This window comes from Mustelus asterias, chromosome 11 (genome assembly GCF_964213995.1).
Source record: "Mustelus asterias chromosome 11, sMusAst1.hap1.1, whole genome shotgun sequence".
Taxonomy (NCBI): Eukaryota; Metazoa; Chordata; class Chondrichthyes; order Carcharhiniformes; family Triakidae; genus Mustelus; species Mustelus asterias.
In genome coordinates this window covers 41,600,458-41,623,335 of record NC_135811.1, presented here as the reverse complement: position 1 = coordinate 41,623,335, position 22,878 = coordinate 41,600,458, and the positions used below count along the sequence as shown (strand labels likewise).

General features: G+C 43.6%; 1 protein-coding gene across 4 annotated transcripts in view; it reads right to left on the bottom strand.

Moving 5' to 3' along the window:
* inpp5a (inositol polyphosphate-5-phosphatase A) overlaps positions 1-22,878 on the bottom strand; it is a 534,961-nt gene that overhangs the window by 272,199 nt on the left and 239,884 nt on the right. For all 4 annotated transcript variants that reach the window (XM_078223475.1, XM_078223474.1, XM_078223473.1 and 1 more), the window contains exons 3-4: positions 6,366-6,466; positions 2,147-2,234 (exon numbers count right to left, since the gene is read on the bottom strand). In XM_078223475.1, the coding sequence (XP_078079601.1) occupies positions 2,147-2,234; positions 6,366-6,466 (189 nt within the window). The remainder of the gene's footprint in view (positions 1-2,146; positions 2,235-6,365; positions 6,467-22,878) is intronic.

The window sequence follows — 22,878 nt, the reverse complement described above, 5'->3', positions numbered from 1 at the left end:
GAGTCTGCTCCACCATTCGCTCATAGCTGATAAATTTTTCAACCCGATTCTCCTGCTTTTTCCCAGTAACCTTTGATCCCTTTACCAATCAAGAACCTATCTTTCTCTGTCTTAAATATACTCAATGACCTGATCTCCACAGCCTTCTATGGCAATAAATTTCACAGATTAATCACCCTCTGGCTGAAGGAATTCCTCCTCATCTCGGTTCTAAAGGGACGTCCCTTCACTCTGAGGCTGTGCCTTCAGATCCTAGTCTCTCCTACTAATGGAAACATCTTCTCCACGTCCACTCTGTCCAGGCCTTTCAGTATTCTGCAGGTTTCAATGAGATTCCCCCCTCATCCTTCTAAACTCCATCGAGTACAGACCCATAGTCCTCAAACGCTCCTCATACGTCAAGCCTTTCATTCCCGGGTCATTCTAGTGAACCTCCTCTGGACCCTCTCCAAGGCCAGCACATCCTTCCTTGGATACAAGATCCAAATTTGCTCACAATATTCCAAATGTGGTTTGACCAGAGCTTCATAAAAACTCAGCAGTACATCCTTTTAGTAGTTAAATTAAAATAAGGAAAAGCTTCATGTTTTAGAACAAAGAACAAAGAAAATTACAGCACAGGAACAGGCCCTTTGGCCCTCCAAGCCTGCACCGACCATGCTGCCCGGCTGAACTAAAGCCCCCTACCCTCCCGGGAACCATATCCCTCTATTTTCATCCTATTCATGTATTTGTCAAAACATCTCTTAAAAGTCAGTACCGTATCCACTTCTACTACTACACGGCAATGAGTTCCAGGCACCCACTACTCTCTGTAAAAAATCTGCCTCGTACATCTCCTTTAAATCTTGCCCCTCGCACCTTAAACCTGTGCCTCCTAGTAATTGACTCTTCCACCCGAGGAAAAAACTTCTGACTATCCACTCTGTCCATGCCTCTCATAATCTTGTCGACTTCTATCAGGTCGTCCCTCAACCTCCATCGTTCCAGTGAGAACAAATCAAGTTTCTCCAACCTCTCCTCATAGCTAATGCCCCCCATACCAGGAAACATCTTGGTAAATCTTTTCTGTACCCTCTCCAAAGCCTCCACATCCTTCTGGTAGTGTGACGACCAGAATTAAACACTATATTCCAAGTGCGACCTAACTAAGGTTCGATAAAGCTGCAACATGACTTGCCAATTTTTAAACTCAATGCCCCGGCCAATGAAGGCAAGCATGCCGTATGCCTTCTTGACTACCTTCTCCACCTGCATTGCCATTTTCAATGACCGGTGTACCTGTACACCCAGATCCCTTTGCCTATCAATACTCTTAAGGGTTCTGCCATTTACTGTATATTTCCTATCTGTATTAGACCTTCCAAAATGCATTACCTCACATTTGTCCAGATTAAACTCCATCTGCCATCTCTCCACCCAAGTCTCCAACTGATCTATATCCTGCTGTATCCTCTGATGGTCCTCATCGCTATCTGCAAATCCACCAACCTTTGTGTCGTCTGCAAACTTACTAATCAAACCAGTTACATTTTCCTCCAAATTATTAATATATATTACAAACAGCAAAGGTTCCAGCACTGATCCCTGAGGAACGCCACTTGTCACAGCCCTCCATTCAGAAACGCATCCTTCCACTGCTACCCTCTGTCTTCTTTGACCGAGCCAGTTTTGTATCCACCTTGCCAGCTCACCTCTGATCCCATGTGACATCACCTTCTGCACCAGTCTGCCATGAGGGACCTTGTCAAAGGCCTTACTAAAGTCCATGTAAACAACATCCACTGCCCCCTACGCTCATCAATCATCTTCGTCACTTCCTCGAAAAACTTGATCAAGTTCGTGAGACACGACCTCCCCTTCACAAAACCATATTGCCTCTCACTAATAAGTCCACTTATTTCCAAGTGGGAATAAATCCTGTCTTGAAGAATCCTCTCCAATAATTTCCCTACCACTGATGTAAGGTTCACCGGTCTGTAATTACCTGGATTATTCTTGCTACCCTTCTTAAACAAAGGTTTTAGTTGTCTTGCTGTACGTACGGACATCTGAACTTTTTGTAAAGTTTAGCATCCTTGAATCACAATGAGAGCATGATCTTTGGCCTCGTGTATTACATTGACTTAAGCAAGCTCCTTCTTACCGTAAAATGTTCTTGTGATTTGTAATTTTCATCCAAGTATACTCGTGCTCGGTTATATTCTTTCATTTCATCACTCGATAGCAATTCTCTGTAATAAAGGAAGGAAAAGTCAAATATTTCTCAGCTGATTTCTTACGTAGGCAATAGTTTTTAAGCCTGACTTTCAAATCTTTGAACTGTTAAGTGATGCAATGGTTTAAAATGTTCAACTCCTGATCCTCAGGATCAAATGCAACCTCATCTAATGGAATAGATTTTATTCCCTTATTGCTGGAAGGTAGCTTGCAGGCAATAATTTAAGTTCAAACCTTCCCAAACTTTTGCACAAACTGAAGGTCTCACTTAGATAGTTGATATGGAAAATACAGCAAAGTTACAATGGTGCACTGGGGACTGTCCTGAGCTTGAAGAGAAGGCACATTAATTGTGGAAGAAATGGTTTGGCACTGCTGCCTCACAATATCAGGAACCCGGGTTCAATTCCAGCCTGGGTGACTGTCTATGTGGAGTTTGCACGTTCTCCCCGTGTCCATGTGGGTTTCCTCTGGGCGCATCTTTACAAATGCATCTCGACAATGGGACTTCTGCTGAACTTAAGTATCAGCAACACAGGATTACCACAGGATTGAGACTGTCCACAAATGGCATCATCTCATTGCTTTCCCTCATTCAACAATAGATAGAGTGAACGTTCAAAGACTATTTCCTCGGGTGGATGGAGCTATTACAAGGGGGCATAACTATAGGGTTCATGGTGGGAGATATAGGAAGGATGTCCGAGGTAGGTTCTTTACTCAGAGAGTGGTTGGGGTGTGGAATGGACTGCCTGCAGTGATTGTGGAGTCAGACACTTTAGGAACATTTAAGCGGTTATTGGATAGGCACATGGAGCACACCAGGATGATAGGGAGTGGGATAGCTTGATCTTGGTTTCAGATAAAGCTCGTGGGCCGAAGGGCCTGTTCTGTGCTGTACTGTTCTATGTTCTATGTAACTCCAAATTAGCTAAGCACATAGGCATCTTTCAAACGGGAAAAGCCCAATCAGTCCAACAAGCACATTCTTCTTCCAGAAATCAACCCCAGCTAACTCCTTTATTGTCATACTCCTCGATCTCTATCTCTGCAGAAACACATCTAATTGTCTGGAGGGACCCAGTCAGCCCAGTGACCTTCCCCACTAATCCCCCAAATCTCTGTCATCCAGACTTTTGGGTGAAACATTTAGTGCGAGTCCCTTTTGTTGATCCAGCAGAAGGCACTCTTCAGTTATCGGCAATAAAATGAAACAAAACTTAATCCAACTTGTAAATCAAAGAAAAAAGGTTTAATAAAGAAACATCATTACTCCAACACTTGAGGCCTCTTCCTGGGTCATTCCAAGCTCCCACAAACCCCAGCAGCTTCCTATTTATACTGAGTCAGCTGACTACCACATCATTTTGTAATTGGTTACATTGTTTACTGGGTCAGCTGACCCTTACAGCATGTTACCATTGGTCATTACAACCGATCCAATGTTATCGCTGCTTACATTCTAACACCATCTTTTTTCCTAACTTTATTATTTTTGTTTGTGTTTCTAGCTATTTGAGCCTTGGTGTGAAATTTGTTTGTGAACAGAAAATTTTATTAACTCCATAATCTTACAAGCTTCAATAATAGCATCTTTAGAATTTCACTGTTTCTAAGGAAAACAAGGAACAACAGGAAAAGGTCTGATCACTTTAACTGGCCATTACGCTAGGTGGATACAGCAATGAAGTGGATCAAATGATCTGAAAAGTGTTTAAACTGAATACCTTCATAATTTGAATGATCTTACATGTGGATTATTTTATAATAAAGGACAAAGAGTTTGAAACCTGAACTGTTTGATAATCTAGGTGGAGAAGCAGTATGTTAACCTCAGCTGGTATGATGTAGCTTCTATGTCGTACAAGCCTGGTCAAGGTTACTTGACATAGTTTGATAGTCACAATGCAGCAGAAATTCTCCCATTTTATATGGAGGGATAGTTCCATTAATACCACAATTAATATAAACAAGGCCATATAAGATTGCGCATGCAGCGTTGTTTTTAACTCTTGATTAAGGCTGTCCTGCCATTTTCAAGGGGGCTGGAGCAAGAGACCTGCTGAGGACCAAATTGAGTTTCCTTCACTCACTGACTTGCAAGTGTGGGCTGCACTCACTGGTACCAATGTCTTGGAGCAACAATGCATAGGCGGCTGGAGGTTGAGGGGGTGGGGGTTGTCACTGCTGTCACTTGAGGCACGAAGCTGATTTTCTCAAATGGATCTTAGCCCCATCAGGGTTAAGCTTTCCATAGCTGAATAGCCTTGGGACACACCAAGGGGCAATTTTTTCTTACCATGGTCAACCCACCTAACCTGTACATCTATGGATTGTGCAAGGAAACTGGAACACCCACAGGAAACCCACGTGGGAGAATGTGCAAATACCACACAGACAGTCACCCAAGGCCGAAATTGAACCCACGTCCTTGGCGCTGTGAGGCAGCAGTGCTAACCACTCTGCCACCGTTCCAATGCTCAGAACACATCTACGGCCCTTGCAATACTAACCACAAACAAGCAATATTTTTGACAGAGGAGGTAAGGTGGAATTTGAGGAAAGGAGAAAACTGTCAGAAACTCGAGAGTAAGATTTACAATCTTTTAGTTCTTTCCAACTCATCAGGTCATTTCCTACAGGTTAGAAGCAAATGTGGCTTTTGAAGATACTCTGTTCTGGCTTTGCATTTCTTGAATTCCAAGAAATAAACGTGGGGGTAGAGAGGGATGAAATAAGAACCTCCATTTCTCAAGGGACTTGAGTGGTTTCCCGTAAAGGTTTAAATGAATGTGGTTAATGCATGCATGTCTTGATGTGTGCCAACAGGGGGAGACACATTCCAGGAAAGATTGAGTTACATTGACAAACTTTGCAAATACACACCTTCTGTACCAGCAGAGGGAAACCTACTCTTGTCCGCAATGTAATCTGTTCTTTTAAATATTGATTGTACGCAATGGGCTTGGCATAATAATACTTGCCAGATGTTTTTAAAAGTCTATAATTGAGAAGCAGTTAGATATTAACTATTTTATTTAGTTAGCAAACTCCAATCATTAATATTTTTATTTGGATTAGGGAAATTGTTGTTAGAAATCAACAGCCGTGTTACCTCTATTTATTAAAAGACAACAATATGAATGTATTTTAACTAATGTATTGCGATGACATGCATCTCAGTGACACCTGACATTATTAGATTTTAAAAATTAAATCAAACCCCCTCCAAAATAAGATTTAAGTTTACACTGTCGATCAGTAGCCAGGGGAAGTTCAAAGGTTTAATGTTGCACTTAGTTGTGCAAATCCTTACTAAAGAGATCATTAACACAGCCCTTATTCATATTGATCCGAAAATGAACCCACATGTTACAGCACAGTTTTAAAGTTTATTGATTAGTGTCACATTAACTTACATTAACATTGCAATGAAGTTACTGTGAAAATCCCCGAGTTGCCACACTCCAGTGCCTGTTCAGGTACACTGAGGGAGAATTTAGCATGGCCAATGCACCTCACCTGCACGTCTTTTGGACTGTGGGAGGAAACTGGAGCACCCAGAGGAAACCCACGCAAGAGGGCGTGCAGACTCCACACAGTGACCCAAGCCAGGGATCAAACCTGGGTCCCTGGCGTCATGAGGCAGTAGTGCTAACCAGGGTGCCACCCCAGTGTGCCTAAACCGGGGTGCCTAAACCAGGGTGCCTAAACCAGGGTGCCTAAACCAGGGTGCCTAAACCAGGGTGCCTAAACCAGGGTGCCTTAACCAGGTGCCTTAACCAGGGTGCCTTAACCAGGGTGCCTTAACCAGGGTGCCTAAACCAGGGTGCCTAAACCAGGGTGCCTAAACCAGGGTGCCTAAAGTAGGCTGCGATGATGACAATAAAAGTCTGTTAAAGTTGGGTAATGGATTTTTTTTTTGCTGTTAATTTTCACTTTGTGTTATGCAGTCTGGGAAAATGAATGACATTAACCTCTGCCGGCTGATTGCCAAATGGCTCCAAGCAATATGGCTTGACGAAACACCTCAATAATCTAATGCGAGTTTCAGATCCCTTTAGATTTCAAGCTCATAATAACAGTAACCCAAGAGAACAACTAGAAGCTTCCATTTCAGTTCGTCAACCACACTTTGTACTTACTTCACAAACTTGTCAACATGAGACATTGAGGCTTCATAGTTCTTCCCGCCAACTTCTTGGCAATGCAATGCAATAAAATGAGGCTTGTGTGTGTGCACAGTCTGCAAGGAAGAAGAAAACATCTTCAGTGTCACAACAGAACAAGCTGTACAATTGACATGAAGTAGAACAGTCACTAGCTGACAAAAATACTTTAGATACAGGCCTGTGTGGTCTCATGCAAGATACAAACAAGTGTAAAATTTCTCGCTGTGCTTCGAAGAAAAATTCCTTTGAGCATTTATAGACATAAAATTGACCAGAGCAAGTTGTGGAAAGCAGAGTGAAGACCATATATGATGATCAACCCCTGTGACTGATGGAGGGCTCAGTTTTCCCCTTTTAGGTGTTGAAGTTTATTCAAACAGAGTTGTGAGTTATAGCTTCTCTCTCAGCAGAACTCCTTAAACTGCAAGTTCAGCTTCAGGGTGTCAGCTAGGTTGGAAATGACTGGTTGGGCCATGCACCAGGCACTTAGCAGACTTTCTGTCCCACATGTTTCCAGCCTTCTGAGCCAGTTGGCTGAGGGAGGCGGTTGGAGCTAGGATTGCAGCACAATGGCACAATGGTTAGTGCTCCTGCCTCACTGCACCGGGTTCAACTCTGGAATTGGGTGACTGTGCAGAGTTTGCACGTTCTTCCCGTGTCTGTGTGGGTTTTCTCCGGGTGCTCCGGTTTCCTCCCACACTCCAAAGATGTGCGGGTTAGGATGATTGGCCATATTAAATTGACTGCTAGTGTCAGGGGGAGTAGCAGGATAAATACATGGGGTATCAGGGGGAGTAGTAGGGTAAATACATGGGGCTACGGGGATAGGGCCTGGGTGGGATTGTTGTTGGTGCAGGCTCGATGGGCCGAATGGCCCCCTTCTGCTCTGTAGGGATTCTACGATTTCCTTTCCCCATTCTCCAGCACCATCAGGAATGGGATTAATCACCACACAAGTTGAAGGCCAACGCCTTAAATTATGTACTGCAGTATATGCTGGAACAAATGGGGAAACTCCTATCCTTATTTCATTCATTTTTTTTAAGTAATTGCAGTTTAAGTGACAGCTTTCCTCCCCTTATTAAAGGGAGGAACACAGTCTGTAGAAAAGAGACAAATGTCAACATTGAGAACCTAATTAAGTTAATTTAATAGTTGGAGGCCAAGAACAACTGAGAAAGGTATATTAATCTTTTGAGTGCTGATTCCAATAGGGTGTGCAGTTCCAATACTGTGTACAGTTCTGGTCACCCTATTATACCGTGTACAGTTCTGGTCACCCTATTATAGAAAGGACATTATTAAACTATAAAGATTTACTACAATGCTACTGGGACTTGATGGTTTGCATTATAAGGAGAGGCTGAATAGATTGGGACTTTTTTCTCTGGAGCGTAGAAGGCTGAGGGGTGATCTTATAGAGGTCTATAAAATAATAAGGGGCACAGATCAGCTAGATAGTCAATATCTTTTCCCAAAGGTGGAGAATCTAAAACTAGAGGGCACAGGTTTAAGGTGAGAGGGGAGAGATACAAAAGGGTCCAGAGGAGCAATTTTTTCACACAGAGGGTAGAGAGTGTCTGGAACAAGCTGCCAGAGGTAGTAGTAGAGGCAGGTACAATTTTGTCTTTTAAAAAGCATTTAGATAGTTACATGGGTACGATGGGTATAGAGGGATATGGGCCAAATGCAGGCAATTGGGATTAGCTTAGGGGTTTAAAAAAAAAGGCGACATGGACAAGTTGGGCCAAAGGGCCTGTTTCCATGCTGTAAACCTCTATGACTTATGATTCTATTTCTATCTTGGTTAAATACTGCGTTGATTACATCATTTTGCTATTTTTTTGTGGTTTCTGTATTTTGTTTCATCTGTAAGGGTGGCACAGTCGCACAGTGGTTAGCACTGCTGCCTCACTGCATCAGGGACCTGGATTCAATTCCAGCCTCGGGTGACTGTCTGTGTGCAGTTTGCACGTTCTCCCTGTGTCTGCGTGGGTTTCCTCGGGGTGCTCCAGTTTCTTCCCACAGTCCAAAGATGTGGGAGTTAATCCAAAGATGGGAGTTAGGTTGATTGGCTATGCTAAATTGTCCATTAGTGTCAGAGGAATTAGCAAGGTAAGTACGTGGGATTGTTGTTAGTGCAAGCTCGTTGGGTTGAATGGCCTCCTTCTGCAGTGTAGGGATTCTATGATTCTATGTCTCCTGGCCAGTATTTATCCCTCAACCAACATCACTAAAACAGATTATCTGGCCATTTTCATGTTACTGCTTGTGGGATCTTGCTGTGTTCTTTCTTTTATTCATTTGTGGGACATGGCGTCGCTGGCTGGTCAGTATTTATTGCCCATCCCTAGTTGCCCTCGTTCAGAGGACAGTTGAGAGTCAACCACATTGTTGTGGCTCTGGAGTCACATGTAGGCCAGAGCAGGTAAGGATGGCAGATTTCCTTCCCGAAAGGACATTAGTGAACCAGATGGGTTTTTATGACAATCGACAATTGTTTCATGGTCATCAGTCGACTCTTAATTCCAGATTTTTTTTAAAAATTGAATTCAAATTCCACTATCTGGCTTGGCAGGATTCAAACAGAGTTTTAGCTGAGTTTCTGGATTATCAGTCTCGCAATAATACCACTAGGCCATCACCCTCCCTTTGATTACTCTATTTCTCACATGACAGAAGTGACTTCACTAGAAATGTATTTATTTGGCTGCAAAGCACTTTGGGAGTTCCTGAGGTGATCAACAACAAACAACAACTTAGATTTTTATAGCTTCTTTCATAAAATGTCCCAAAGTGCTTCACAGGAGCAAAATAAAACATAACATTGAGCCACACAAGAGGATGATAGGTCAAGTGACCATAGGCTTGGTCAAAGAGATTAGTTCTAAGGAATGTCTTAAAGAAGAAAAGTGTGAAAGAGAGGTAAAGAGATTTAGGAAAACACATTATTCCAAATGAAAGTCATTCTTCTTTACCACAGCGTACTAATTACCATTGGTGATGCTAAGTGCACAGGTATAACCGTTTATTTTAAATATGTTACCAATTCCAGCATGCTGGGGAATGCCACACAAATACACTATCCATTCGTCTAATATTGCCAAAATAATTCCTAGGCTTCCGTTATTCCTAAAAGGACAAGCAACGGATATTTTTATTATTATTACTAATCGCTTAAATCGTGATGATGAGTTCTGAAGAGTACCTCTGGAGTACAATAAACTGGAACCGCACAGCTCCTTAATGAGAATTTTGTTTACATCACAATTATATTCTTCCACTGAGTATTGCTGGGAATCAATATGTCGCAAAGTTTGTTTTGGTTTCAAGAAGAGACTGCTTTCGCCTTCTTTCAATGGAGTGGAGGTAGCAGCTCTCTGAATCCAATCTCATTCAAAACAACTCTGAATGACATGTCTTGATAGCTGATGTCAGAATCCCATAGAATCCCTACAGTGCAGAAAGAGACCATTTGGCCCATCGAGCCTGTACCGACAACAATTCCACCCAGGCTCTATCTCTGTAACCCCACATATTTACACTACTAATCGTCCTGACACTAAGGAGCAATTTAGCATGACCAATCAACCTAACCTGGACATCTTTGGAGTATGGGAGGAAACTGAAGTACCCGGAGGAAACCCATGCAGAGATGGGGAGAATGTGTAAACTCCACACAGACAGTTACCAAACGACGGAATTGAACCCGGGTCCCTGGCATTGTGAGGCAGCAGTGCTAACCACTGTGCCATCCGACATTACGGGTGTGAGATTTTATAAGATGGTTATATTTTAAACAGTCTCTTTTAATTTAAGATGAAACAGAATGTCTCATTTTCAGTTAGCATTTTAAGGTGGCAGAATGGTACAGTGTTTTTATTTCTCTTACTGAGGATTATTTTCCCCTGTCCCCCACTCAAACTCCTATTCAACGGCCATTTCCTCTTTGTAAAACTCTTGAGACATTTCGCTATGTTTGGAACTACAAATAAGAACAGGTTATTTTGTACTTCTGCTCTTTAAGGTGAGATGGGGAACTGTTGTTGGGATAAATTAACTCTGAATACCTTTTTGGAATTAAATTGGAACATTATTACTGATGCAGTGAAGGTGTGCAAACTGAAGGCTGGCAAATATGGGAGCAATTAGTGAATGCAACTTGGTGGAGCACTGAATTCAGGATGCAGGGGTCTGGATAACGTATCATACAGTGCAGAACGAGGCCATTCGGCCCATCGGGTCTGCACTGACCACAATCCTACCCAGGCCTTATCCCATAACCCCATGCATTTACCCTAGCTAGTCCCCCTGACAGTAAGCGGAATTTAGCATGGCCAATCTATCTAACCTGCACATCTTTGGACTGTGGAAGGAAATCGGAGCACCTGGAGAAAACCCTCGCAGACTTGGGGAGAACGTGCAAACTCCACACAGACAGTGACCCAAGCCAGGAATCGAACATGGGTCCCTGGCGCTGTAAGGCAGCAGTGCTAACCACTGTGCCGCCGTGCCATCCCATATGAGTTTGTAGTGGGTGGAGTTCTGGAGAGCTGTTAGGAAAGAAGAAGGCAGGGGGAGATAAAGGTGTGGAGGGGGTTTTGTCAGTAGAGGCGAGGAAGTGTATGATGGTAGGTGATCTTGGTAAAAGACTGGGAGCAAGATTCAGCTCAGGGCCAACCCGCGATACTGAATGAATTTTAGCACGAGTGAACAAATACACAGGAGGAAATTGGATCTGGATGCAACATTTCTGCTGGAACGGCAAGGATTGCTTCAACTTGCACAGTGGTTAACACTGCTGCCTCACAGTGCCAGGAACCCGGGTTCGATTCCAGCCTTGGGTGACTGTGTGGAATTTGCCCATTCTCTCCGTGTCTGCGTGGGTTTCCTCTGAGTGCTCTGGTTTCCCCCTACTGTCCAAAGATGTGCAGATTTGGTGGACTGGCCATGCTAAATTCCTCGTTAAGTGTCCAGAGTTGTGTAGGTTAGGGAGATTAATGGAGTAAATATGTGGAATGGGCTTGGGTGGAAAGGTCGATCAGAGAGTGGATGCAGACTTGATGGGCCGAATGGCCCCTTTCTGCACTGTAGAGATTCTATGATTCTATGATAATGCTGGAGGGGCAATGGTACAACATGAAGGTGGTGATACAAAGAGGGTGATGATACAAAGATTAACCGGGTGTTATTTGATACATATGGAAACTAACACTTTTCCACACAGAGGGTGGTGCTAATATGGAATGAGCGGCCAGAGAAGGCGGTAGAGGCGGGTGCAATTACAACATTTAAAAGACATTTGGACAAGTACATTGGATAGGAAAGGTGTAGAGGGATATGGGCCAAACGCAAGCAAATGGGACTAGTTCAGTTTAGCAAACCCGGTTGGCATGGACAAGTTGGGCCGAAGGGCCTGTTTCCATGCTGTGATTCTATAACCCCATACTTCTAAATAATGTTGCTGACAGGCAGCTCATAAATGAGAAATAAGAGGAAGGATGGTACTCCCCAAACCATGCGTCATTGGTTTCAGCAGACAAATCAAAAGGGGAGAACACTTCAGTAAAACACATTTCTAACGTCAGTGCACATATACTTTCCAGTAAATCAGTGGATGATAATCCGGAGCAGGAATCTTGGCAAAGTTCACTCCTCTCTAGCTCAGGAACACAAAAGCCAGTGTTATCATCCTGCAGCTGAGATCAGATATCTCAGCACAGATTAAAATCAATCCTGGCCTACGTCATCCATTTACCATCTGAATTATTGGCAGAATGTTGAGTTATGTGATGCATGGGCTTTCTTGTTCTGTTTTTCCTTTAATATTTTGCCGCCTACCTCTCCTTTACTCAGGGAATTGAGATGATGCTTTGGCATTGCTGGCTATCTCACCCAGGAGCCTGGCAAGCATGTCAACCAGCTGATCGTCTATAGAGACATCGCAGACAAGCCTAGTCCTTATAATCCACCCAAGCGCGTGCACGCACGCGCACACAGTCAAAATCACTGGTCAGCAGTCAAGAGAAGAACCCAAGCTCCTTCATCTGTGATGGATTTAGCCAATAACACCCTCTTAATACAAGTCTGAGACATGAACTACACTGACACAGATAAAATACTGGCTAAAATCAAACGTGGGATGCATCTGTTCTGTATGGCTCAGTAACGTACCACTGAGTGCATTGCATACTGTGCATCAGGGATTTCCAAGCTGTACAATTTTAAAGTACTTAAGGTATAGTTGGGTTCAAATGCCACCTCTATGATTAACTGTAACATAAAATCTAGGAGCAAAAGAGTAAAAACATTTAAGCTAAAATCCAACATGAGAATTTCTAATGTCAAGGGGCAGAATAAGATTGAGTTGGTTAAAAATCACATTGGTCGCTAAACTCTGCAGTAAGCATCTGCACAATAATATTTGGTTTGATTTCTGGGATTAGCAAAAACACCAAATAGTGAAATGTTCCTATAATCAGGAAAGTTCCAAGATTGCAGTCTATGCAGAGTTAAAACTGAGCCCGAATAAAATTTGAATCGAGTTATGGTTAAGTGTAATGATAAAGCGACTTTAACAAGTAGTTCGGAAGTCTTTAGTTTCTACGGTAGGACTATACCAGGAGTCTAAGTGGACCAAGCATATAATATATAAAACGTTTAATCAATTCTGTTAGATTTTTCTGAGCTATAATCACAATTATAGAAAACAAAAATGGGATTTTAAGATCCTAATAAAGCCTAAGGCTTAGCTGGCATCATAACATCGCGGCCTTCGCGACATACGACGGCGCAGAGTCGCTGAGCAGAAACTGATAGCCAAGTTCCGCACACACGAGGACGGCCTCAACCGGGATATTGGGTTCATGTCACATTATTTGTAACCCCCACAGTTGCCTAGACCTGCAGAGTTTCACTGGCTGTCTTGTCTGGAGACAATACACATCTTTTTAGCCTGTCTTGATGCTCTCTCCACTCACATTGTTTTGTTTCTTAAAGACTTGATTAGCTGTAAGTATTCGCATTCCAACCATTATTCATGTAAATTAAGTCTGTGTCTTTATATGCCCTGTTTGTGAACAGAATTCCCACTCACCTGAAGAAGGGGCTTGGAGCTCCGAAAGCTTGTGTGGCTTTTGCTACCAAATAAACCTGTTGGACTTTAACCTGGTGTTGTTAAACTTCTTACTGTATCATAACATCGGCCAGTGCTTTTTTTGTATCGACATCAACTTCAAATACAAGCTGATGGGACTTCGCCCTTGTTTAAAGCAAAATGAGTTTGGCCATTTTCCTTCATTCCATCCTCCAATGCATCAACTCTCAGAATAAAATTACCACCTAGAAAATTCTGAGAAAACACCATGTGGAAAGTAGAAATATGATTGGGAGATGAGCACCAAAAAATATTTTATTAACAAGGAGGAGAGAGCAGATGTAGCAGCAGACCGTACCAAAGAATCACAGACATTTGAGTCAAATAATTTTTCCTCATCTCAAGTCCTACATAGCTGATCTCTTACTTTGAAACTTTACCTGCCCCCAAGCCCATCCCACCCCCCCACAGCTCTACACTCTGTGGCCAAGGAAAATACCCTCCGAACATTGACCCTGTCAAGTCCCACAATAATTGAACATGGTTCAATGGGATCACCCCTCATTTTTCAAAACTCTAGGGAATTTATGCTTAGTCCACCCAATTTCTGTCCATAGGTCAGTCCCCTCATTCCAGATATCAGTCGAGTGAATCTCTGCTGCACTCTCTCTGAGGCTAGTATGTCGTTGTTTAGATAAAAACAGATCGACACATAATACTCCAAGTTGATCTCATCATGGCCTTGTCCAGTTGCAGTAAGACGTATTTACTTTTATACTCCAAGCCATTTTCAATAAAGGCTAAGGTACCATTTGCTTTCCTGACGTTATGCTGTACCTGCATGTTAACTTTCTCCGATTTATGTACAAGCCAACAGGTCCTGCTAAAAAACAGAGCTAAAGAAGAGTCATATGGACACAGAAATCTTGTTTCTTTCTCCACAGATGCTGCCAAACCATTTTCCGTTTTTATTTCAGATTTACAGCATCCATGTTATTTTGCTTTTGTTTGGCTTTTAGAGCAGAGAATCCCTGCAATGCAGAAGGAGGCCATTCGGCCCATCGAGTCTGCACCGACAATAATCCCACCCCAGGCCCTATCCCCACACCCCACACATTTACCCGGTTAATTCCTCTAACCTACACATCCCGGGACACTAAGGGGCAATTTAGCATGGCCAATCCACCTCACCCGCACATCTTTGGAGTGTGGGAGGAAAGTGGAGGAAAACCACGTAGACACGGGGAGAATGTGCAAACTCCACACTAGACAGTGACCCAAGCCGGGAATCAAACCCAGGTCCCTGGAGCTGTGAGGCAGCAGTGCTCACCGCTGTGCCACCGTGCTGCCCCAATCCACCTAACCCGCATTATGAATATTGGTTGATAGCCTATGCCCAGAGATTGTGAGAGAGAAGTCGGGAAGGATAAAGAAGAATCTGACTTGGACTTTGTGAAGAAGAGAGAAGTGTGAAAATTGGAAGCAAAACTGATAATTTTTTTCTGTTCAGGGCAAGAGCAATTATTTGTACCAATTTAGTCATTAGCGTAATGGGAAAAAAAGTGAGGGAAGGGGCCTGTGTAGGACTGGAACATGGAATATTCCACATACCCATATGTTAAGGGCTAAGTATACAGTTAATGGCAGCACCCTGAACAGCATTGATGTACAGAGGGATCTTGGGGTTCAAGTCCATAGCTCCCTGAAAGTGGCCACAGAAGTAGATAGGGTGGTAAAGGCGGCATATGGCATGCTTGCCTTTATTGGTCGGAATACTGAGTACAAGAGTCATTGGGCGGGATTTCACGACCTCGTTCGGGCGAGATCACAAAATCCCGCCCGAGGCCAACAGAGATTTCCGTTCCGCTCTGATTCCATGGCGGGTGAGGTGGTAGAGTTCTAGCCAGGATGTCATGTTGCAGCTTTATAAAACTTTGGTTAGGCCTCACTTAGAGTATTGTGTTCAATTCTGGTCGTCACATTACAGGAAGGATGTGGAAGCTTTAGAGAATGTGCAGAACAGGTTTACCAGGATGCTGCCTGTATTAGAGAGCATGAGCTATAAGGAGAAGCTGGACAAACTAGGGTTGTTTTCTCTAGAGCAGCAGAGGCTTTACAGACATAAGTCTGTAAAATTACGAGAGGCATAGATAGGGTTGACAGAATCTTTTTCCCAGAGTTGAAATGTCTAATACCAGGGGGCATGCACTTAAGGTGAGAGGGGGAAGTTCAAAGGAGATGTGAGGGTCAAGTTTTTTGTTTACACAGAGAGTGGTAGGTGTCTGGACCGCATTGTCAGGGGTGGTGGTGTAAGCAGATACGATAGGGGCATTTAAGGGGCTTTTAGATAAGCACATGAATATACAAGGTATAGAGGGATATGGACCAAAGGCAGACAGAAGGTATTAGTTTAATTTGGCGTCATGTTTGGCACAACATTGTGGGCTGAAGAGCCTGTTCCTGTGCTGTACTGTCCTGTGTTCTAACCTGCAAATGGCAGCCATTGCTATGGAGGGACTCACAGCAACAACCTTTAGTTGGAGGAAGTGAGTTGTGTTGAAGGAGTTCTTCAATGTGAAAACAAGTTCAGCTGGGCAAAGGGAGGTGGTGGCAAATGGAGACTGACTGGGTCTTCACCCTGGAAAGCAGTGGAGAAGTCACAGACCATCCTGGTGTGGGATGTGGATGTTGAGGAATTGGATGTCCATGGTGAAGAGGAGATGGTTAGGGAAAGAAACTGGAAACTGTTAAAGTGTCAGAGGGCAGCAGAAGGATCATAGGTGTAAGTGAGAGGAGAGAGGTGTGAATGACAGAACCCTTGACCATGTCTGTCCCATTTTTCTGCACTTTTACTCTCACCCCTTGCCTTCATATTGAACAGATCAACCTCTGACATTTCTATCATCTCCAGCCTCATGCCGTCACCAAACACATTTCTTTCCCTCTCCTTCCCTTTTAGCATTCTGAAGGAACCATTCCTTCCAGAACACACTTTCCCACTCCTCAATCACCTCCAGAACCAACCCCCTTTCTTCACCCCCCCCCAACACCAGCTTCCCACGCAAGAGCAGGAAATGTGACACCTGCCCTTTTACCACCTCCACTCCTCACCATTCAATACCCCTAATATTCCTGCCAGTTGAAACAGTGATTTGTGGGTACTTCTTTCAATTTGGTCTTCATTGCTCTTAACATGGCCGACTGTAAAAGGGGGCGACCAAACGCAGAATGGACAACAGCTTTGCAGAACATTGCTGTTCAGTCTCCAAGCGCGACCCTGAGCTTCCAGTTACCCATTATTGTAATCCTTCACCTTACTGCCACATCAACCATTCTGTCCTCAGCCCTACTGCAGTGTTTCAGTGATGCTCAATGCAAGTCAGACAAACAGAACTTCACCTACTGATTAGGCACATTACAATCTTCCAAACTCAACATCGAGTTTGACCATTTCAGACCCTAACCTCTGCCACCATTTTATTTTCTTGGTTTTGATTTTATTCTTTGCTTTCTGGAGGCAGTCATGAATCCTCCTGCTTTGCACACCTCTTCCAGGCACACTGTTTGTTTTTTTTTTACTTGTTCCATTGCAACACCCTGCACGGTGGCACAGTGGTTAGCACTGCTGCCTCACAGTGCCAGGGACCCGGGTTTGATTCCCGGCTTGGGTCACTGTCGGTGTGGAGTTTGCACGTTCTCTCCTTGCCTGCGTGGGTTTCCTCCGGGTGCTCCGGTTTCCTCCCACAGTTTGAAAGACGTGCAGGTTAGATGCATTGACCCGAACAGGCGCTGGAGTGTGGCAACTAGGGGATTTTCACAGTAATTTCATTGCAGTGTTAATGTAAGCCTACTTGTGACTAATAAATTAACTTTTTTGACCTTGCACCATTAACTGTTTCAATATTTCATGTCTCCCCATCTTCCACCCTGTCACCAACCTTGCTTTTTGCCCTCTTTCCATCCCTCCCCTCTTTCACTTGCTTAAAGCCTATGACATTTCTAATTTCTCCCACTTCTGATGAAAGGTCATCGGCCTGGAATGTTGGGTGGAATCTTCTGCTCCCACCAGCAGTGGGCAGCTTGGCGGGAGGCCAAAAATCCATTTCCCGATGGCGGGATGAATTTTCAGAATTAAATTCTCTGGCCTTTAAAGGCAGGTTGAAGGTTTATCGAGCTTCCTAATGAACAATTGTAGAATCCCTACAGTACAGAAGGAAGCCATTTTGCCCATCGAGGGCGCATTGACCCACCTTTTCTATGTTACTGACTCCACCTAAACTACACATCTTGGGACACAAAGGTAGCCTTTTTTGCAGGGCAAGTCAAGCATGTTAATTGAGAGACCACCTCGCAGGAATTACGCTCAGTCTCCAAATTTAGTTCCCCACCTGTGAGAAATTAGAATCCTCACTTTTATGACGGCACATAAGCAGCGAGCACTTGGAGGGGAAGACTTCTCCCACGATTAACATGAGTCATCCTTGCCTTCCTTGGGGGAGCATCTGTAAATGCAAGCCTATGCCTGAAACCAGGTGATGACAGTGCAGGTTGCATGGAGGATGACCGCGGAAGGGAGTAAAGGTTTGCAGGGAAGCGTGGAGCAGTTGCTGGGGAAGGGTGAGTATAGGATGTCCTTTAATTATGGTGCCTGGACCTTTGACTCAATGAAATATCAATGGGGACGGTGACCTCCTGCCTGCTCCTGCCATGAGAATTGGCGGGCTCCTCGTGACCTAATTCTACTCTTATGTCTTATGGATGCATACTTCATAAGCTAAACACCACAAAATCACACGTGGTCAGCCGTCTTCTCCCCCCAGTCCACCGGTAATCACTTCCACTCCCACCACTGCATGAAAGATACCGACTGTTGACTCTGTTTCTCTCTCCAGAGCTGCTGCCTGATCTGCTGTGTATTTCCAGCAGTTTCTGTTTTATTTATTTCATATTTCCAGCGTACCTGCAATATTTTGTTTTCGTAAAAGTAACTTTGAGTTCGACTGCATGGAAAGGTTGTGCCCTCGAGAAAAATAACAAATTGGCTAGCGGCAGTGAGAAATTTGGTGAGTATCCTTGTCGTGTAAACATCTGATTATATCAAGGTGGGGGAAGGTGATAAGAACAAAATCAGAAATTACATCTAACTTTATCAATGCTCATTTTCCACAGCGCTGTGTGGGAGGGAATGAAATGGAACTTGTTAAATTGTACTTGAGGTATAAGCAATTTATGATGTCAATCAGTGACCATGTGCTCGTAATGTAATCATACCTTCATAAAAATAATGTGGCTCTGCTAGTCTGTCCTTCATAAACTACGGTTAATGCAAACGTTGGCTCCCAGAATCCTATCCCCCAACCCCCCCTCTTCCTTGCTTCCTGCACACCTCCAAACGCTTCCAATTGAAAATTCACATTTTGCTTTTAAATTGCTTTCTGCGTTCTCGCCCCTGCAAACTCTGCATTCTTCCAACTCTGGGCTTTTGTGCATCTGTCTATCCCTGTCATCATTGATAACCAAGCCTTCAGCCATCTAAGTGCCATTCTCTGGAAATTTCTAAATCAATCCATCTCTTCACTTCCCTCCCTCCTTTATGATCTACTTTAAAAACCCATCTGTCCGGTCAACATCTATTCCTTTCTACCTCAGTGTCCGTTTTGAACTGATCCACAGCTATAAAATTGTCAGAGATGTTTTTCTAGCTTCAAGGTACAATACAAATGCAAATTGTTGTGTTACTTCTGTGCACTCAACAAGTGTTCACAGTAGAGAATAATGAAGATTTTCCAAAAACTGTCGTCAATACAGAAGAACTAGGTGCAATAACCATCACTAGGGAGAAGGTATTGAATAAACTAATGGGACTGAAGGAAGATAAGTCTCCAGGACCTGATGGCCTGCATCCTAGGGTATTAAAGGAGGTGGCAGCAGAGATAATGGATGCATTGGTTGTGACATTTCAAAATTCCTTGGATTCTGGTGAGGTCCCGGTGAATTAGAAAGACACTAATGTGACATCCTTATTCAAAAAAGGGGGGAAAGAGGCAAAAAGTAGGAAACTATAGGCCAGTTAGCTTGACCTCTGTGGTGGGGAAGTTGCTGGAATCAATCATTAAGGAGGAGATGAATGAGCATTTGGAAAGGCAAAGCTCAATCCACCATTGTCAGCATGGTTTTGTGAAGGGTACGTCATTCTTGACAAACTTGCTTGAGTTCTTTCAGGACATAACCAGGAAGGTGGATAGTAGGGAACCTGCAGATGTGGTACATCTGGACTTCCAGAAGGTGTTTGGCAAGGTGCCACATAAAAGACTGATCCAGAAGGCGAGATTGCAGGGGACTGGGGGTAAAGTACTGGATTGGATCGAGGGTTGACTGACTGACAGAAAGCAGAGGGTCAGGACAAATGGGTCCTTTTCTAGCTGGCGAAATGTAATGAGCGGGGTGCCGCAGGGGTCAGTCCTCAGGTCACAACTGTTTACAATCTATGTAAATAATCTGCAAGCAGGGGCAGAGTGTAACATAGCAAAATTGGCAGATGATACTAAAATAGGTGGGAAAGCAGGCAGTAAAGAGGATATAAAGATTTTACATATGGATATAGGATAGGGGAATGAGCCAAAATTTGGCAGATGGAGTTTAACGTGGATAAGTATGAGGTTGTCCATTTTGGCAGAAAAAATGGAAAGGCAAATTATTACCTAATAGAAAGCAGATTCAAAATGCATTTGGGCAGAAGGTTTGATTTGATTTATTACTGTCACATGTGTTAGTATACAGTGAAAAGTATTGTTTCTTGCGCGCTATATAGACAAAGCATACCATGCATTGAGGGGGAAATGAGAGAGTACAGAATGTAGTGTTACAGTCACAGCTAGGGTGTAGAGAAACTTAAAATATGGTAGGTCCATTCAAAAGTCTGATGGCAGCAGGGGAGAAGCTGTTCTTGAGTCAGTTGATACATGACCTCAGACTTTTGTATCTTTTTCCCGAAGGAAGAAGATGGAAGTGGTGAGAATATGGAACTCGCTACCACAGGGAGTAGTTGAAGCTAATGGCGTGGGTACATTTAAGGGAGGCTGAACAACAGAGATAGGAATGGAGGATTATGCTGAGAGAGTTGCACAAGGAAAGAAATGAGGTTTGGGTGCAGCATAAACATTGGCATGGGCTTGGTTAGGCCAAATGGTCCACATCTATCCTGTGCGTATGTTCTATGTAATTCTATTTAATACTGACTGGAACTCTAGGGTAGGGAAGGAATTTCTGGAGTTATTGAAATGCTGCTCTGTGACTCCACTTGTCAAAAATGACATCAAAGATCAAAACACCCTAGATTTGATTATGAGCTATAGGAGCAATCAAACCGCCAATAGAAAGGTGGGTGAGGCTTTAGAATCATAGAATCCTAGAGTGCAGAAGGAGGCCATTTGGCCCATCGAGTCTGCACCGACCACAATCCTATCCAGGTCTTATTTCCTTAACCCCACACATTTACTCTGCTACTCCTCCTGACACTATGGTCAATTTAGCATGGCCAATCAACCTAACCTGCACATGTTTGGACTGTGGAAGGAAACTGGAGCAGATGGAGGAAACCCACGCAGACACGGGGGAACATACAAATTTCACACAGATAGTGACCCGAGGCCAGAATTGAACCTGGGTCCCTGGTGCTGTGAGGCAGCTAACCACTATGCCACCGTGCCACCCTAAATATGTATTCATAGGATCATCACAATAAATATTTCAAGGATTGGAAACAACTCAAAATAAAAACTCAAATAAAAAAATGTCAAGTTTTAAGAGGATCAACCTATGTGCTTGAGAAGTCTTGGTAGAGTGGGCCTGACAAGTTTAAACATAGCTCGGGAAGTGGAGCAACTGCAGCTTCCCTCCAAAGAAAGAAAGACAGGCTTCCATTTATTTAGCCCCTTTCGCAGACTGAGAACATCCCATAGCTTTACAGGTCATAAAGTATTTTAGAAGTGCAGTCGCTTCGCTGCTGTTCTTTAGGAAGCATGGCAGTCAATTTCTGCACAGGAAGATGCCACAAACAGCGATGCAACTACCATATAATCTGCTTTAAGTTATGTTGGCTGAGGGATAAATGTTGGCAGGACGCGGGGAGAACTCTTCTGCCGTTCTTGAAATCAGTGCCATTGGCTTTTTCACATCCACTAAAGACAAGAGTCACAGTGTGGCACTTCTTGCATTGAAGTGGCATGTTGCATTTGGTGCTCAAGTCTCTGGAGAAGGACATGAACAAACCTCTGACTTAGAAGCAAGAGTGCTACCAATTGAGCCATGGCTGACACAGGGGCAATTCTGAATATAAAGGATCAATATATATTGAAGATACCAACCTTAAGCACACTCTAACCTGGAACAGGACTAAAGTGGACAGCGTGGTGGCACAGTGGCTAGCACTGCTGCCTCACGGCGCAAGAGAGCCGGGTTTAATTCCCAGCTTGGGTCACCGTCTGTGCGGAGTCTGCACGCTCTCCCCGTGTCTGTGTGGGTTTCCTCCGGGTGCTCCGGTTTCCTCCCACTGTCTGAAAGACGTGCTGGTTAGGTGCATTGGCCATGCTGAATTCTCCCTCAGTGTACCTAAACAGGCGCCAGAGTGTGGCGACTGGGGAGTTTTCACAGTAACTTCATTGCAGTGTTAACGTAAGCCTACTTGTGACACAAATAAATAAACTTCAAACTTAAACTTTAAAGAAGATTAGAGAATTAACAAAGTTTATACCAAAAGATCTGCCATAAACCTAATCATTGAAGAGGACAGACGGACACTCCGTGACATTGAATCTTTCTGCAACACGACGGTATATGAGATGCTAATAAATGTGGCCGATTTGATCTGATTTGAGAGGTGTAATTAAAAATTCAGAATGACAAAAGAAAATATCAAACTGAATATGATAAAAGACTGAAAAAGATGAAGTGTTTTCAAAGATAAAGGAAATTGAGGGTTGCAGAGGGACCATTGAAATGGGGTCAGGTAAAGGCATGTCAATTGATGTTACATGGAAACAGAACGCTGGCTGCAAAAGTTTTTTTGCCTCCGTTTTTACCCAGAATGTAGCTTATTTGATCTGGTAAAGGAACCAGGGACATTGCAGAACGAAGTAGTGACATTATTCACATTACTGCCATCACAACTGCCAAATACTGAGGGAACGTAAGGTAGCTAAATCTCACTGGCCAGATAAGATGCTTTCATGAATCCTTAAGGATGGACATGCAGGAAGTCCAAAGATGTGCAAGTTAGGTTGCTTGGCCATGCTAAATTGATCATAGTGTCAGGGGGATTAGCAGGGTAAATGTGTGGGGTCACGGGGATGGGGCCTGAGTGGGATTGTGGTCGGTACAGATTCGATGGGC